The sequence below is a fragment of the Myxine glutinosa genome, chromosome 11, assembly GCF_964187855.1.
Source record: "Myxine glutinosa chromosome 11, kmMyxGlut1.1, whole genome shotgun sequence".
In the NCBI taxonomy this organism is placed as follows: domain Eukaryota; kingdom Metazoa; phylum Chordata; class Myxini; order Myxiniformes; family Myxinidae; genus Myxine; species Myxine glutinosa.
The window spans coordinates 70,747,619-70,765,294 of record NC_136271.1 but is presented as its reverse complement, the minus strand read 5'-3'; the positions used below and the strand labels follow the sequence as shown (position 1 = coordinate 70,765,294).

Below are 17,676 nucleotides of genomic sequence, written 5' to 3'. Positions count from 1 at the left end.
CAGCAGCTTCACACGAGGTCGATCCCCACACAAAGCACGAAGACAGGACCGGAGAGAACGCAGGTGGGACTGCACGTCTCGTCCTTCCAACTCGCTTCTCAATTGCTCACTGCCAAGCTCGAACTCGACTGCGACTGCCCGAAATGGCGTGTCCTCTCCAACTCCAACTGGCGAACTAACTCCGTGTGACTTGCGACTCAACTTCTCTGGTGCCTGCCTGCGTCTGCCACGAACTCAACTCAACTTCGCGAACTACTGAAATGGCGTCCGACCGTCGCCTATATTGGTCGCCGATCACGTCACATTGGCGCACTCCTCAGCCAATCAAAGCCTCCCGCGACTCCTGACATCTCCCGTCCGTGACCCCGCGGTCCTGGCATAACACGTGCCGGCCAGGTTTGTAGGCCTTTGGAGGTGTACACGGTGGCGGCCAATTGTGGTGGTGTTTTTGACCTGGTTTCCTGTCAATTTAATACGAAGTCCTTGTCAGGGAAAGGGGATTATTTAATGTTGCGCTAAGGACCTAACTAATGTTTATGTGGTTTGCAGTGCCATAAAGGACAAAGGTTTGATTACTAGGTGATACTCACAGGGGCGTTACCTTTAATCCCTCACTATTTAACACTCGAATCTCCAGGTAGATCCACACTCATACATCTTACCCCGACAACCGCCTGAACATCAATAACTTATTACATGTAGAGTCCCTGTCACGACAGCCGAATACCTACCTATTCAGATCTACCTAGCTCTAGATGTTGCATTACCAAATTCATAACACAATATATATATATATATATATATATATATATATATATGTATGTATGTATGTATGTATGTATGTCTGTCGGGCAGGGGGGGGGGCATGGGGGGCACCACGTGACCCAGAGCACCTGAATTATATATATAATTATATCTTTCCTTTGCTTGCTTCAAAACATGTTGTTTCACGGCTCGGTCAGATCCAGCCTTGGAGACGTTTTTTAACATTTTCCAAAGGGAGAAAGTTATGGGAATAGTTGCCATTTAATTCTTGTTGCCTTCAAGTTAAGAGTATTGTTAACCTCGAGCAGAGTATGATGTAATATGTATCCTTTGATTTTTATGTGCCTGGCTCAATATGTTTCACTGCCAAATGTAACACAAGGGATCTTGTTTATGAGAACGCATCGCTGGGCCTTGTAAGCCCAGCTTGTTTGGAATAAGAGCTTGAGAAATATCTTACTTTCACACACATCTGTGCCTTCAAACTCAGCCCTCTCTTGTCTGAGGTCATTACTTCAGCGGAGAGTTTTTTAGACTGTTCGATTATATAAGGAATCTTGTTTCAGAGTATTTTCAGGGCGGCTCGGACTTGCACTGCCTTGTGTGACAAAGCTCTGCATTTTTACCGAGACGTGCTCCACATGTACATGAACTCCTTTTCCGATATGATTGAGCGGTTCTAATCTAAATTCTTCCCTCTTTTCCACAGATAAACGTCGCGTTACCTACTCTGCAGGTGAGTGACCATCGCATGGTTTTCCTTTTCCCCATTCCCAAATGTCACCTTCTTTGTCTTTCATTCCATGGCAATAGAACCCATCAGGCATTTAATGTCATGCACCATAAATGGCTAACTCACCTGTGTTCGTATTCCGATCATGAAAGGTTTTATGCTTCTTCGTTTCCTCCACATCTTTTTCAATCAATTTATTGAAGCGCTGTGACGTCTTTATGATCCAATTTGCTTCCGTTCTTGATTTGGAGTCGATTCCCAATCATAACAACCACGGCAATTTCCTGCTATTTGTCAATGCTGAACTATTTTTGAGATTTCCCCCAAAAAAAAGATTAGAAATCTTGGATTCATTTCGGTTATAAAATTGCTTGGTGATGCAAACACAGTTCGATATGATTATTTATCTTATTTTTTCACAATGATGTGGGAGTCGCGGAGGAGCTTTTACATACGTGTATCACAAGCGCAAAAAGACGGCATCGCTGTTGGGCGGTGTTGGTGTTGTAGTCCCTGGTGTTGGGCTAGCGGCTAGGGTGCCGGCTTAGGATCCTAGGATCCTGGGTTCGAATCCCGGTCAATCGCTGAATTAACACCAGGGGGGTTGACTCAGCCTGTCATCCTTCCGAGGTCGGCAAATTGAGTACCAGTTCACTGGTAATTCCCTGCTTGTCGTTAAAGGCGGCAAAAAGGGTTGGCGTCAGGAAGGGCATCCGGCCGTAAAACATTGCTTCAAAAAGGGGACCGAAAAACAACAACAACCACAGTTCCCGAAACAGGCCAACCCAACTGCAGATGGAGTCAATAAGTACGCTATAGCTTGAGGCCGAAGTACAATTTTAAATGGCGAGCCAGCAGAAAGGCCAAATGTCTGTTTGGTTTTATTTTATATTTGATTTTTTTTGTATATCTGTGATGGATGCTGTGAAGAGAAACAGGTTGAGATGGTTTGGTCATGTGTTGAGGAAGGATGAAAGTGACTGGTTGAGAAGAGTGATGGAAATGAATGTAGAGGGAAGTAGAGGACGGGGAAGACCGAGAAAGACTTGGCTAAAGATGGTGGAAGAAGAAATGCGGGCAAGGGGGTTAACAAGGAGAGATGCAGAAATTAGGGCAAAATGGAGAAGATTGTCATGGGGACCGCAAGGCTAACCCCCGCTCTAGCAGGGAAAATGGCCTTAAAATGCTTGTTGTTGTTGTGTTGTACCATTATATCCAATTTTGTTAATATTGTCACGTTTACACCCACCCCCTTAAATCCGCCCCCAACCCCGACCGTTAGGTACGAGTCAGGTCAGGTAATGCAGAACGCTGAAGCACATGCTTCGCAGATGGCCAACTTAAGGCCGAATCTGATTGTTAACACAGCTGAGCAGAGAATATTCTCACGAGCCAAACAAGATCTAAGGCTCGTCGGTGATTAGTGAAGTTATTCCACCCAATTTGAGTTTTTACTGCAGCGCAGCGAGATGCTAAATCATGCGGACACATGTTCTTCAGAGATATATGAATAATAATTAGTTATACGAGACAACATAAACGGAATGTATCGAGCAGGATGAAAGACAGACATTGACGAATAATAAATAAACACTACTTAACGATGGATAATAAGAGGCTACTGTGCACAAGCATTCATCCGCCCACTCACACTAAACCACCAGGTTTTGAAAAGCGGCACGAAAAGTAGCGCACTTGCAGCTTGAGGATGGGGGAAGGAGGGAGGTGGAGGGGCAGCACGCATGCCAAATGGCAGGCCGGCTTGTAGGCATACTCCACTCCGCCAATCCTAACGCGAGTGTCAGGGCTCGTTAGGGAGCCAATTGCCATCCCCGATGTCATGACCTGGTTGCAAGAAGTCCACGCAGAGCCGCCATTTCCCATAGGGCCCCCCGCACAGATCTTTTTTTTTTTTTTTTTTTTTTTTTTTTTTTTTGTATACAAGATCGAGGCTCGTGAAAGAGCGAGCATTAATCACACAGAAAGACAAACAGACACACAAAACAAATAACATCGGGAGCGGTAGACAAGATGGGGAGAGAGGGGGAAGGACACAAACACAACATTTGAGAGCAGGGACCGAGAGACATGGAGACATCGAGAGAACTGTGTGGAGGGAGAGGGCTTTGGGGGGAAGGCATTGGAAGGGGGGGGGGGGGGGTGGGAGAGGTACAAAACATATGGACACTGCCAAGACTTCCAGGAAAGAAGTTGGAATTTCAAACAAGGTGGATCTGGGGTGAATTAGTGGGGGTAGAAAAGATCAAGGTTTTGGATGGGGGAAGATAAGAGATGGTGGTGAACAGCTGTTTTGAAGACCTGGAGGGAGGAGTGTGATTGAAGTGAGTGTGGGAGTTTGTTCCAGAGGCGGGAGAAAAGAGGAATGAAAGAGTGAAGGTGAGCAGAGAGCCGAGATTTCGGCAGTTTAACCATCAGAGGGTGGCTGGCAGATCTTGTGCGACCTGTAGGAATATTTGGGGGACAGAGCACAGAGAGAGCTGGGGGAGCAAGGCCGGAGAGGAGTCGGTAGAAGACAGAAAGACCACCTGCCTGCGGTGAGTGAGTGAAAAGCCCTCAGAGATAGCTTCATCGCGGGAGATTCCAATGATTCTGAAAGCTTTGGATTCAACAGCGTGAAGCTGAGCCAGGTGTGAGGCAGGAGCACCAGCCCATAGGGGAGAACAGTATTCCATTGAGCTGCGGATGAAAGCCTTGTATGTGGTGAGGAGCTCAGGTGTGCCTAGGAAGGACTTCGCACGACGGAGGATGCCCAGTCGGCGACTGGCTTTGGAGGCCAGCTTGGAAATATGGTTTTCCCAAGAAAGATCATGGCAGATGGTGAGACCCAAACGCTTGAGCGACAGAACTTCTTGGAGAGGATTGTTGAGAAAGTAGATGGGAGGGTTGTCCAGTCGATCTTTTCGGAGAGACATAGTAAGAGTGTGAGATTTGTCAGGATTGAAAGACATGTTCCACATGTTTGACCAGTCTGTGATTTTGTCCAGGTCTTCAGAGAGTGAGGAGGCTGCAGACTGCCGATCTGAGGGAAGAGGAATGGAGCGGCAGAGAGTGGAGTCATCAGCAAAGAGATACAGAGGATTTTCCAGAGAGTCGGAGAGATCATTGATAAAGACCAGAAAAAGCACAGGGCCCAGCACACTGCCTTGGGGAACTCCAGCCTGAACGGGAAGGGGAGATGAGAGAAATCCATTCAGGGCCACACGTTGACTACGACCAGAGAGGAAGTCCGCAAGCCATGCATGGAGATTTCCATGGATGCCATAGGAGGAGAGTTTGGTGAGCAGAGCTGGGTGCCAGACCGTATCGAAGGCACGTGATATGTCAAGGGAGACAGCTCTGATTTCCTGTTTGGCATTGAGGACCTCCATCCATTGTTGAGACAGCAGAAGCAGCATGTCCAGAGTAGAGTGACCTGGTCTGAAACCAAATTCATGATCAGAGATCAAGCCATTGGAGAAGAGGAAAGATTTCATATCCGAAGCAATGATGGAATCCATGACTTTGCTGATAATTGGGAGCAGGCTGATTGGTCTGTAGTTGCAAGGATCTGTTTTTGCACCTTTTTTGTGTAAAGCGGTAATGTTTGCTGATTTCCAGGATGCTGGCAGATGACCTTGAGCAAAAGATAGGGTGAAAAGAACAGAGAGAGGGTGAGATAGAGCGGCAGAGCAGGATTTTAGGACCCGTGGGCTGATGCCATCTGGTCCAGTTGCAGAATCAGAGTCGAGGTTTGACAAAAACTCCTCCACCTTGTCAGGAGAGAAGGTCACAGAGTCCAGGAGCAGTTTGGTTCGACTGGGAAAGGTGGGAACAGAGAGAGATGGGTTTGGGACTAAGGATTTTGAGGCAAACACAGAGTTGAGGCATTTGGCTTTGTCACGTGCGATGTCAACTGTGTGGCCATTTGAGGTAAGGGAGGGGATGGAGGGGGAACAAACACCAGAAACGGATTTGACCAGACGCCACCAGGATTTGGAGGAAGGAGACAGGTTTGAGAGTTCATTCTTGAGTGAGGAGAGATAGTGCTTCCTGGCACTCCTGAGGGTAGACACACACTTGTTCCGAGCTTGGTGGAAGGAACTGAGATTTCCTTCAGTTGGATTAGCCTTCCAAGAGGCAAAGGCAAGTTGTTTCAGGGCAACTGCCTCACCACAAGATTCAGTGTACCATGGACGGGAGGAAGGGTAAGACAACTGAAGGCGAGATGGGATAAATCTGTGCATGAGAGAGATCAGTTTGCTTTGGAAGAATTCCCAGGAAGAATTGATGTCAGAGGCAGTGGAGATGGGAGACCAATCCAGACGATTGATGGCTGCTTGAAGACCGTCCCAGTCGGCCTGAGTGAAATGCCAGACTCGTCGACGCTGAGGAGGCTCTCTGAGAATGGCCAGAGAGATGTCCACTTTGACAAGCACATGATCAGAAGAACCGATTGGAGCAGAAGAAGAGCAGCAGACATTAGCAGGGAAATTAGTCATAACCAAGTCTAGAAGAGAAGATACTCCATTGGCTGAGATCCGGGTCGGGAAATTGACAGATTGTGTCAATCCCAGTGAGTCACAGAAGTCCTTTGCTGAGGTGCCATGACTGGTGAGAGAGGAACCCACACCCAACCAGGTGGCATGATGACAATTGAAGTCACCACATATGAGGAAGAGAGAGTTGGGATGAGTGGATAGAAGTTGGTCCATGTTGTCAGACAGTGAAATGTAGATGGAGTCATCACTGTTTGGGGGACGGTACAGAACACATATGAACAAAAGGTGGGAGCGGAGAGGAAGCCGTAGCCAGAGGTACTCCTGGGGGTGAGGAGGAGAGAGGGCAGTGCAAGGAGAGTGAGGAAGAGAGTTTTTGATAAAGATAGCCACCCCACCACCAGGCCGAGGCTCAGGTCTATCATACCGGAGGAGGGAGTAACCAGGAAGAGATATTAAGGAATCAGAGACATCTTGAAGGAGGAAAGTCTCTGTTAAGCAGATCAAGTCTGGATTGTCAGAAGCAACCTGTATGGAGAGATCAGTCAGGTTTGAGCGAAGGCCCCTCCCCCTTTCCACGCCTCCTCCCCCTCTCCTGCCACAGATCTCCCGATGTCCCTGCTCTCTAATGTTGTACTTGTGTGCTTCCCCCTCTCTCCCAATCTTGTCTCCCACTCCCTTTATTTCGTTTCATGTGTGTCCATTTGGTTTTTTTTGTCATTAATGTTAGCTCTTACACGAACCTCGATCTTGTATACAAAAAAAAAGGGCTGCCATTTCACCTGGCAGCTTAGTCCAGCCCCAGTCCAATTTTGGATGCAGGCAAGACATCCTTAACTCTAGCACTATATTGGTCTAACCTCACCCACCCCCCATGCCCTGCTCTCCCCCCCCCCCCCCCCCCCCGCCCCAAGCGGGCCATGCATCAGACAACTTGACCCTAGACACAGATTAATACAGGAAATGACAAATGATAGTCCACCCTGCACGAGCAAACGGACCACGCTTACCCTTACTTGTGACTATGAGTTCCCCTACCCCCCCCCCCCCCCCCCCCCCTCACCATGAACATAACAAAATATTTATTTTAACCATGTCATTTTATTTATGCGACAGACGAGAACTACGTGAAGATGTTTGTTCGAGGTCGTCCCGTTACCATGTACCTGCCATCTGATTCGGAAGGAAACTACATGCTGAACAATAAAGTTTCATTGCCGCAAGAGAAGCTCAGGCTGGAATGGGTGTATCCTGCTTATCTCGCAATTTCCATCCAATGTCGTATTTGTCTGGTTCGACATTCTGAGTGTTATAATTTTCCTGCAGTACCTTCATATCTTTCCAATCAAGGTAAACCTTGCCTCAACTGGAAGTTAGAACTGGGCCAAAAGCAACACTTGCATAGCAAAGACAAACAAAGGGCTTGATAAAAGAATAGTCAAAGTTTTGAAAATACCTTTTTTTGGCAAAACTGCTTCACTTGTCGATTTCTATCCACATCATCGAGCTTTGTGTTTCATCTTCTTTATTTCACTCGCTAAATGATGATATTTTTTTAATGCAAATGAAGGCTCTATCATAATTAAACCCCCATAGTATAACTTTTTTGTATGTCGTCCTGTTGAACAGCAGTCATGGCTTCATAATCCTGAAGGACGCTTCCATGGATGTCTGGGAGCAAAACGTCCATGGATGCATCTTTAACGGGAAGGGGGAAGATCCAAATATATCTAAAAGAGGAAAATCAGGAAGTTTTTTTGCCATGAACACATGAGATTCATGCGCTGGAGCAGTGTCCTGGAAAAGTAAAATTATTTGACTCAACTGACCATGCTGTTTTCCACTTTATATTAGATTTTCCTTCAATCCTAATAATTCACGCAATACGCCCGAGCTATCGGACTCCCTTCATGTAACGATGTTCTCATAATTATTCACACAGAATCCCAAAAAGCACATGTCATAACGTTTACATTGGACGTTCTAACTCAGGATTTGTGTGGTATAACGGAATCTCCATATTTCTGGACCTTATATATTGTCGGTTGGATTTGGCATTTAAATTGTCAACGCACGTTTCATTCCGAGCCTGGGAAAGAAACATTTCTGGAAAATCACGTCTCTCCAACATCTATTGTGAGATTCGCCGTCGATGCTTCCTCGGGTCCCTCATAAACATCCTTACGGACACCGTTTTTCTGGCCAAACTTTTGCTCAGGATTTTTTCATCCCTGGATACTTGTTTTCTACAGTCTGTCCGTCCTTCCGTCCCACCTATGGTTTTCTGTACATTTTCCCCTTACCCTTTAACATATTCAACTGAAACTTGGTACATGGCGTTATTACCCTGCACTTGCGAAGTGAAAAGCAGGGTTAGGCATTCGGTTGTGTCCGTACATGTGTGCGTGTGGCATACGTGTCTGCATTTTTAAAATTCATTTTCTCGGCAACCGTTGCTCCAATTGACACGAAAGTTTACCATAGGAGTGCCTCCACCTGTATAATTATTTTACTCATATTTATGATGTCATAGGGCACGTGGTACAGATGCCATCTTGGAAAAACTTTACACCTCTATCTCCCAAACCGCTCAATGGAAATTTTTTAAACGAGGCTCATTCTCAAGTACTCCCCATGGGGAATATGATATGTTAATGATGATGTCATTGGTCCCGTCATTATGACGTCATAATTCGACAAGTACAGCGCTTGAGCAGTAAGAATTTTTTTTTTCCTCCAACTAAGTCTGATGGACACGAAATTTGTACCATAGGAGCGCCTCCTCCTGTAGAATATATTCATGATAATTATGACGTCATAGGTCACATGGTACAGGCACCATCTTGGAAAAATCGAAAAACGTTGCACCTCCATATCTCTGAAACCTCTCAATGGAAAAGGTTGAAACATGGCTCATTGTAAAGAACTCCATGGTGAATAAGATATGTCAATGATGTCATCGGTACCTTAATTATGACGTCATAATTCAACAAGTACAACGCTTGATTCGATCAGTATGAATATGTTTCTCTGCAATTCTTGGTCTGATTGACACGAAATTTTCACCATAGGAGCACATCCTCCTGTATAATATTTTAATGATAATTATGATGCAATAGGTCATGTGGTACAGGTGCCATCTTGGAAAAACTGAAAAATGTTACACCTCTATATCTCTAAAACTGTTCCATGGAAAAAATTGAAACGTGACTCATTGTAAAGAACTCCAAATGGGGAATAGGTGTTGTTAACGATGACGTCAATGATGTCGTAATTATGACGTCATAATTTGACAGGGACAATGCTTAGTCTGATCAGTTTGAAATATATTGAGTGTGATCTATGTAACAATTCTATTAGAGAGTATAAATTTATGATGTAATCGCTCACGTGGTCTGGCCACCATATTGGATCAAAGAAAAAAAGCGTTCAAAAACAGAAGAGTTGCCTCGCACCAAGTTGACTGCGCAGGGTAAGTATTCTATGAATACCATCTAGTTATAAGTTACAGAACAAGTTTGAGATTCGGGGCATTCCATCAATTAAAAAAAATTTGTTAAGTCATAAAAAAAAACATTCATTGGCACCGACCAGTAGTGGACATGTATTGCAAATTAATTCTCACTCTTGTTCATGGTCATGTTTTGCACCTTGACAGCAATTTCATCACCTGTTGAAGTTGTGCAGTGCCCTCTTCTGGTGTCATCTTCCATCCCTTCTTTTCTTGCTCTAAGCTCACCTCTTGACGTTCGCATATGATCAGTACGGATTTCCTGCAGAGTCTGCCTTTTTATCAAATCTTTTGTTATGCCACATTTTAAAAAATGGTCAATTTTTGATGCTTAAGCCTCCCATTTGATGCTGCTTGATATATATTTCGTGCCTGTGAAATTTTTAAAAAATGAAGAATTTAGGAGTTTGCAAACTGAATTTGGCATTCGTCTTGCCCAACTTTCTTATCATTTAGCATGAACATTTTCTTTTTTACCTTCAGCTTATCCAGTCTTGCTGAATTTTAATATTAGCTTACCCAGCTGAATTAAATACTTATATTAGGCCGGCAGGGCAATCTTTTTCGTCACAGGCTGCCATGGGGAGTTTATTCAAGTTTCCACTTGGCTTAAACAGCTTTGAACTTGCACATTCGTACAAAGAAGTTGAATTATCATTTTTTTTCCTTCACTGACATTGTTGTGCAGCTATGGTTACAGGGGAAATGATTGTCGCTGCAATATCCACATGCTGCCAACGGGAGAGATGGTGTATTTCGTGGCCTCTGTCGTCGTTCTTTATAATGTGGAAGAAGGCACACAGAGGCACTACCTCGGCCACAACACAGACGTAAAATGGTATGGTGATAGGGTAATCCTCTTAACCTTGACTTGCTAATTTCACAAAATGTGTAACAGGGTCTTTTTATTTATTCTGTATATATATATATATGTATATATATATATATACTGTATATATATATATATATATATATATATATATAACTGTAAGAAATAGTAGAAACTCCAAAGTACGAGCAGGGCGTCTCATTTGTATTGAATAAATAATCGTTAGATTAAATAAGACGCGGACGTAGCTTCACGTATATATATATTGTTACGGTCCGCGGATTAGGATGTTATTTTTACCGAGCGGAGGTATAACCGCGGCCGAACAGTTGTTCCCCACTAAACCCGATTCACCCAACGTTGGCCGTATCGTGCCACAGCTACTCAATCTGGAAAACTCTAAAGCGACCGAATGCAAAGAGGAAGAAGACGTACAGAAGAGTAACGGGATTTATTACTATTTACACACATAAGCAAAAAGAGCAGTCACGATTATTTACAGGGGACAGGAGACGCAGGTGACACTGAAAATTACTAGCTTATACAGACTTAGTTACTACCCAGGACAGAACAAATAGTCTAGATGGACATGGGGTCCACGCGCCCCCCCCCCCCCCCCGGTTTTTTTTATGCCACCTGATTTTTCTTAATCCTCGAAGTGTCTACTTTCAGAATCTGCCAGGTATCAAGCTGAAATAATGTCCAAAAGGCTTAATTTTTAACCCTTTATTGCAACTAACCCGAAACCGAAAAAAAATAATTGTTGTAGAAAGAGGCATAACTTTTGAAGTAAACAACATACAGAGACAAATTAATACACTTTTCCATACAATTCTGACCCCAGGAATTCAATGGGATGGTTATTTTAGACATTTGACAACATTTTGACTCTATTTCTGGACAAAAACAGCAAAAAAATGCCAAAACTGTGTATAACCAACTATCTTTTCATTTTTTCAAGCGCATAGGGTGAATTTTTGTTCACCACCAGTTTTTTCTTAATCATTTAAGTGTCTATTTGAAGATTATATTGGGTACCAAGCTGAAATAATGTCCAAAAGGCTTCATTTTTAACCCTTTATTGCACCAAACTCAAACCTGAAAAATCATAGTATTATATAAAGTTGCATAACTTTTGATGTAAACAACTTGCAGAGACAAATGAACACATTTTCCATACAATTCTGACCCAAGGAATTCTTTATTACTAATTATGTATTGACATTCGACAACATTTTGACTCTTTATTGTAAAAAACAGCAAAAATACAGCCATGAATGTTAATAAGACAACTATAGGCCTATGTTTTCATGTCACTACCAACTAGCTGACCTAAACTACTCATTGGCCTCATCATCACTGAAGAAATCTTCTAATTCGATTTCTTCCAACTCCAGCTCTTCATCCTCATGCTCGTACTCTCCATCCTCTTCACCCACATACAAGTTATTGTTGGCGTAATCAGCCACCTTGTCAAGAGCTGCCTGCTCTTCTGGCTCTGCTCTCTGAGCCAGTACCTCAACAAGAGAAGGAGGGAGGATTGGGTCCAATTGTCCAAATGGGTTCCAACATCTCCTCTTCTCCTGTCTTCTCCCAGCCCATGCCTGGATCACATGGTTTTGGGCTCTCGATTATTGCCTCGTCTGCTCTCTTATAGAAGGCTACTCTGTAGTTGGCTCGCTGCACATGTGGAATGAGACAGACCTTGGGGGGAGGCAGGCGTTCCAGGTCCACTTTTGACTTTGAGTCCAGGACTTTGTCAGCACCGACCATTATTTTAAGCATCTTCACTCGTACTGCGTCAACTCATGTCATCCGTGCTTGGCCATACATGATGCACGTGAAGCTCTCCATCTCCTGTTGTAGCTCATCTGTGACCAGCCAGTCTGCACCAAGCTGCCTGAAAGCGTTGTGGAGTTTGGGATTCTTCTGCAGCTTCTTCAGGGGATTCACCTTGCCTTTGCCTTTAAAAGCGCTGGTACAGTCCTCCCCAGTAAATACATAGAATCCCAGCAGGGTGCTACAGTAGTCAGGGCCCAGTGATTCAGACAGTTCCGTCACATTTATGAGTGTGCGATGTTTGCCAGAGCCGTGGTCAAGGTAGATGGAGAGGTTGATCCTGCTGGTATGGTAGAGGAGGATCATCAGAATGTCTGTGTTAGGTGTCCTCACCACACAGGACTTGTACCCCCATTTGCAGAGGAGATGGGCGTTGTACTGCAACATTGAGGCATCATATGACTCTTGGTTTTCAGCAGGAGGGGTAAAGTTGGCCTGCATGGGGAATTTGGGGCCAACTCTTTTGAATGCCAGCTCTGGCAGCATCTCGGGAGGCGTGATCTTAAGGCTTCTCATCTTGGATGACCTGTCATAGAGAGGAAGGGTCCTGTTCTTGGTGCTCACATGGCTCTCTTTCACCTCTTGAATCATGATTCCCCCGGCGCTGTTTACAACATTTGAGCCATGAACGTTGGTGGTGATTCTGTTCAGGTTGTCCCACTCGCTGTGAAAAACAGTGTTTCCCTCGCCGGTGATGATTTGAGGGGTCAGGTGGGTGGAAATCTCATCAAAAGCCTTGGCCATTGCTGTCTCAAGTTCCATACTGAAGTCATATGTCTCTGAGTGTCCTAGTCGTGAAAGGATGGTTGTGAGCTGCAAAGATAGAAAATTGCTTTATATCAATATCAAATACCTGTATCAAACACAGTAAAGCAGTGACAATGTAGGACCTCATAAGCAGTAAATTAGCTGATTACTCACCTGTTTGCTTCGATAGAGGTGACGAAGTGTGGCACATAGGAGGATGTGCTTTGGAAGTTTCCACTTGCTGTTAGTTGCTGCTCGACACACATCTTGTGTAATCGAATAGACCAGCCTCTGTGTCCTTTCACACTTTTCTCCATCAAGTATCCCGGTCACCACTGAGCTCAGAAATTGTACAAGATGCTCTGGAAGCAGCTCATCCATCTTCACAGCATCCAGCTCCTGTGCTGTTGGGGGCCATGGTAGCTCCTTTGACTCTTTGAATGCCTTTATAATGTGAGAATGGAGGGTGAATGCTGCTTCTTGTAGTTGGTCAGCTGTTCCAAGTTTGTACGCACATCCAACTGCTTCATCTACAGTAATGCTAGAGCTGTATATGAGGCTCAACTCAATACAACCATGGTGGGGCACCTTGGAGAATGTGAGTTCACGAGATATGTCTTTGTCTCCTTGTAACCGTCTTGCCAATTTCTCACTGCGGTATTCAGGATTAGGAAAACCTTCACTTTCCAGTGTCTTCATGTACAAGTTGCGCAAGGATCTTAGCAGGACGACTTCTTTGCGTTCAATCACATTCCTAAGAATGTAATCCTTTACTACACAATAGGACTTGTCATGTGCTGCTATATTTCGGGCCTGCAGGCTGTCAATGTTGTCTGCTGCCTTTTCTGCCCTCTTCCTTCCACGCTCATGGTTTTGGTACTCACTATTGAAGTTGTTTCTGCAATATGGATGATACTTAGCTTCCATTGCAAAGAGGTCCTTTGCCCTGCACCTTGCGATAAAGAGCCTCTTTCTTCAATTCCTGTGCCCTAGGTTCGATAACTTTCCAGGCTGGTTCCTTGTGTTTCCAACTCTGAAACGTTGTAAGCACTTCAGTCTTGCCCTTGAACTTGGTTAGTGCTTTGTCACAGAAAATACACTGATTTGGAAACAAGAAGGAACACCGAGCTTCTTCAGATTGACTTGACAGAGATTTGAGATGGCGCAGGGAGTCCTTTATCGATGATGATGATGATTCACCAGATAAAGAAGCTGTTGACACTTGTAAACGATCTAATTTCCCTGAGAAGCTTTTGTAGCAGTTTTGATGATAGCCAGTTTTATCCAAAGGCAAGCCCTCTAATGTCAATGGTATTTGGTCACAAATATTCTTCATGCGGTATGGTGAAGTGGCTGCTTCACAGAGTCTCATATCACGAATTCTTTGTAGATATAATAGCTTCTCGCTTTGCCCCCCATTGCATGCGTTGAACGCAGTAAAATTACCATAGACAGAAAGACTTGATACATGTAAAATACATGTTTGGGATCGAATTCTCTTTGGAGGCACTTCAGCTGTGATACAATGTTTCCTTTTCCCCATGGTCGGTATGTATGAAGTCATCAGCCTGAAAATAAAGTAAAACATTAGCTAGCTACCAACTTATCTAGCTAGCTACCAACACTAGCTAGTCAAGAATACAGTCAGATTTGATTTCTGTAGGCCTATGATAATAATAATAACTGTTGAAAAATTACTTGTAGGCTTGTACATGACTTTAAGGTATATCTTAATAATAGTTTCAAATACTTACTAAGAAAATCCTTGAGATTGTTCCAAAAGAGAGAGCAGTGGGAGAGGGAGACTGCCATCTGCAGGTACCAACCAACGGCAACCAACTGTCAACCAACTGCCAACCAACTGCCAACAGCATAATATAACTGCTACATATAACTGTTAAAAATAAACCCCATGGGACATTATTTCAGCTTGGTACCCAATATAATCTTCAAATAGACACTTAAATGATTAAGAAAAAACTGGTGGTGAACAAAAATTCACCCTATGCGCTTGAAAAAATGAAAAGATAGTTGGTTATACACACATTTTTGGCATTTTTTTGCTGTTTTTGTCCAGAAATAGAGTCAAAATGTTGTCAAATGTCTAAAATAACCATCCCATTGAATTCCTGGGGTCAGAATTGTATGGAAAAGTGTATTAATTTGTCTCTGTATGTTGTTTACTTCAAAAGTTATGCCTCTTTCTACATCAATTTTTTTTTTTCGGTTTCGGGTTAGTTGCAATAAAGGGTTAAAAATTAAGCCTTTTGGACATTATTTCAGCTTGATACCTGGCAGATTCTGAAAGTAGACACTTTGAGGATTAAGAAAAATCAGGTGGCATAAAAAAAACCGGGGGGGGCACATGGACCCCTATGTCCATCTAGAGTCTAGACTAAAACAAAGACGACTCACACGGGGAATTGCAGAGTGGATTGGCTGGAAGGAGGTGTGTGGCTGGAGGGGGAGGACGGCACGGAGCTGGCTGGAGCTTGATCCCGCACGGGACGTCGGGCTGGACCTCGACGGCCACTGATGCCACCGATCCTGTCGTGTGCGCGGGATCACAGGTCGGATCACGGGTCGGATCACGGTCGGAGCCGACGCGCTGGTGGGGGGTCTGGCGTGACGGGTTCTCTCCTCTCTCTTTCTTTTGTCCAACCACTCTTTCTCCACCGACAACTCAACGCAACCAACGCAACCACTCAACGCAACCACTGACCACCCCTGACGACCAACTCAGCTCTTGTCATGGACCTCTCTTTTCAGACTCATCTCCTTGTCTCAGTAAAAGCCCATCTCTCTTGGGGGCGTCTCTCATGGGTTATATATAGCCCCACCCTTGAACCTTTGCGAACCTCCCCGATCGCTCTTCCTCCGCCCTCTCAAACCAAACCCCTCGTGCTTGGTTGGTTGTTCGGGGCCGGGCCACTCCTCCCCTTTCTGACGAGGTGGGGACCCGCCTTTCTTCCCCAACCCTGCCTCGTGGCCAATGGTGGTTGAAGAAAACCGCCCAAAATGCAGTTGGCCATTGAAATGAAATGAAAGGGGATCTACTCTTATTTCACTTGGTGCAATGGAGTATTTAAATTAATGGGAGACACAGCCTTACCCTAAGACACATAATAAGATATAAGCTACTGAACAAGGGTTTTATCGGGTCCTGCAATGTGGTGTTTATGGAATAACTACTGAGACGCCCTTTTTATCTTTACACTACGGAGGTATTTACAAGGAATCATTACATTTTACAGAGGGTGATATTTACAACAATTTGCTATACAATAAATAAAAAAAACCATTCTCATATCCACAACACTGCACCCTCCTCCTCTTAGGCACGTCCCGGGCCTACAACTTAAATTTAGTGTGACACGTAGGTGTAGTTCCCTCTACTTTTAACCTGACCCTGAGTGCGACAGTTTTAAAACATAAATAAATGTGTCCCGCTGCTCCATTGCACCCTGCCTAACAGACTTACGCCCATAGCTAACCAAATTGCGGAATGGTCTTCAAACTACACACTGACGGTGGGGAGCATTATTTACAGTTGACGCTACTTTTATTTACAAAACTAACCCAGGACCTGTAATTGTTCTTTCTGGGGGGGTGACAGTCTGCTCTGCATCAATGCACCATGAAAGCACCCAAAAACGCACCAACACACCCTCAAGCACCAATCGGTGCAGTCACCATTGTCCATGAAAATAAAAACAACAACCCCTAACCCTGCAGGTGGTCTCTTGCTCTTCGGCTCCCTCTGCTGGCTATTATTATTTCTTCCAGTTGTCATTTTCTCTCATTTTCTTACTGGCGGCCTATTTGCAATAAAGCATGCCCAACGTGTCCATGTTTATTTATTTTATTTATGGCCCACAGGGCCGACTAGTGTGGGTCACCTGTGGGGCATCGGTGCCTGGTGGCCCAGGTCCGCCAGCAAGATTTCGGGCCCTCATGGCCGGTTCCAGCAGAGGGGCCATGCCCCAACCCATGGGGTCCATAAGGGGTGCTCGGCCACAGACATGTGGTCCATCATGTGGTGCATCGATGCAGACAGCTGGTTCTGAGTTCCGGGCGCACAATGGCCGACTCACGCACGCTCCCCTCAGCGCCCAATGGCGCACAGGTCATGTGGGAGACAAAAGGGGGACAAGACAAATGAGCGAGGGGTAAGGTCACAAGGGTACACATCAATAAGGCAATGCAAGGCGAAATGCGTACGGAGAGCGAAGTGAGAAAGCTCGTCCCTACCGTACGTCACCCCCCCCCTGTCAACTACACTACCCTTGCCCTTACCCCATATTTACAAAATCTACACATTTACAAATTCGTCGCTAATGTCTCGTCTCCCCATATTTCCCATACCAAATTCGTCTCCACAATCCCTCTAACCAAAATTTGCCATCACCCAATTCATCATCAATCCTCATAAGGAGGAAGAGATGGAACATCAAGCACAATGTCACACCCACGTCATGATGCATCTCACATTCCAAACATTTGCATCAATAAAAATAATAAAACTTGGCATGGTGTGGAGTTACATCACCTCAGGTGAGTGGATGCAGATGGTGCGAGGAGACTCTTCATCCTAACTATCCTCTAAATGACTTTAACACTCTTTACTCTACCCGGGGTCTTTCCCTGCCAATCCATTGGCCAACTTACACTATGGGTTCTAAAAACCAATTCCCATTGACCAAACTGTGGTGCTTCTCAATTTGGGGTCTCACTCCCCCGATTCATCTCCCGGTGC

General features: G+C 44.7%; 2 protein-coding genes across 4 annotated transcripts in view; one reads left to right on the top strand and one right to left on the bottom strand.

The window, feature by feature from the left end:
• Positions 1-17,676, top strand: part of LOC137418138 (echinoderm microtubule-associated protein-like 2) — a 165,890-nt gene that overhangs the window by 79,549 nt on the left and 68,665 nt on the right. For all 3 annotated transcript variants that reach the window (XM_078786780.1, XM_068104128.2, XM_078786779.1), the window contains 3 exons: positions 1,475-1,501; positions 7,111-7,240; positions 10,194-10,343. In XM_078786780.1, coding sequence (XP_078642906.1) covers positions 1,475-1,501; positions 7,111-7,240; positions 10,194-10,343 — 307 coding nt within the window. The remainder of the gene's footprint in view (positions 1-1,474; positions 1,502-7,110; positions 7,241-10,193; positions 10,344-17,676) is intronic.
• Positions 11,398-13,626, bottom strand: LOC137418140 (uncharacterized). Its single transcript, XM_068104135.2, has 2 exons — positions 13,095-13,626; positions 11,398-12,986 (listed from the first exon to the last, which is right to left on the bottom strand). The coding sequence occupies exons 1-2, from the start codon at positions 13,617-13,619 to the stop codon at positions 12,141-12,143; spliced, it is 1,371 nt and encodes a 456-aa protein (XP_067960236.2). The 5' UTR covers positions 13,620-13,626; the 3' UTR covers positions 11,398-12,140.

What these genes read in the sequence shown, in the direction of transcription:
- LOC137418140 (XM_068104135.2), bottom strand. Translation starts at nt 13,619, where the DNA reads ATGAAGACACTGGAAAGTGAAGGTTTTCCTAATCCTGAATACCGCAGT. An exon ending in ACCTCTATCGAAGCAAACAG is followed by an intron (nt 12,987 to 13,094) that starts GTGAGTAATCAG and finishes CTATCTTTGCAG; the next exon opens with CTCACAACCATCCTTTCACG.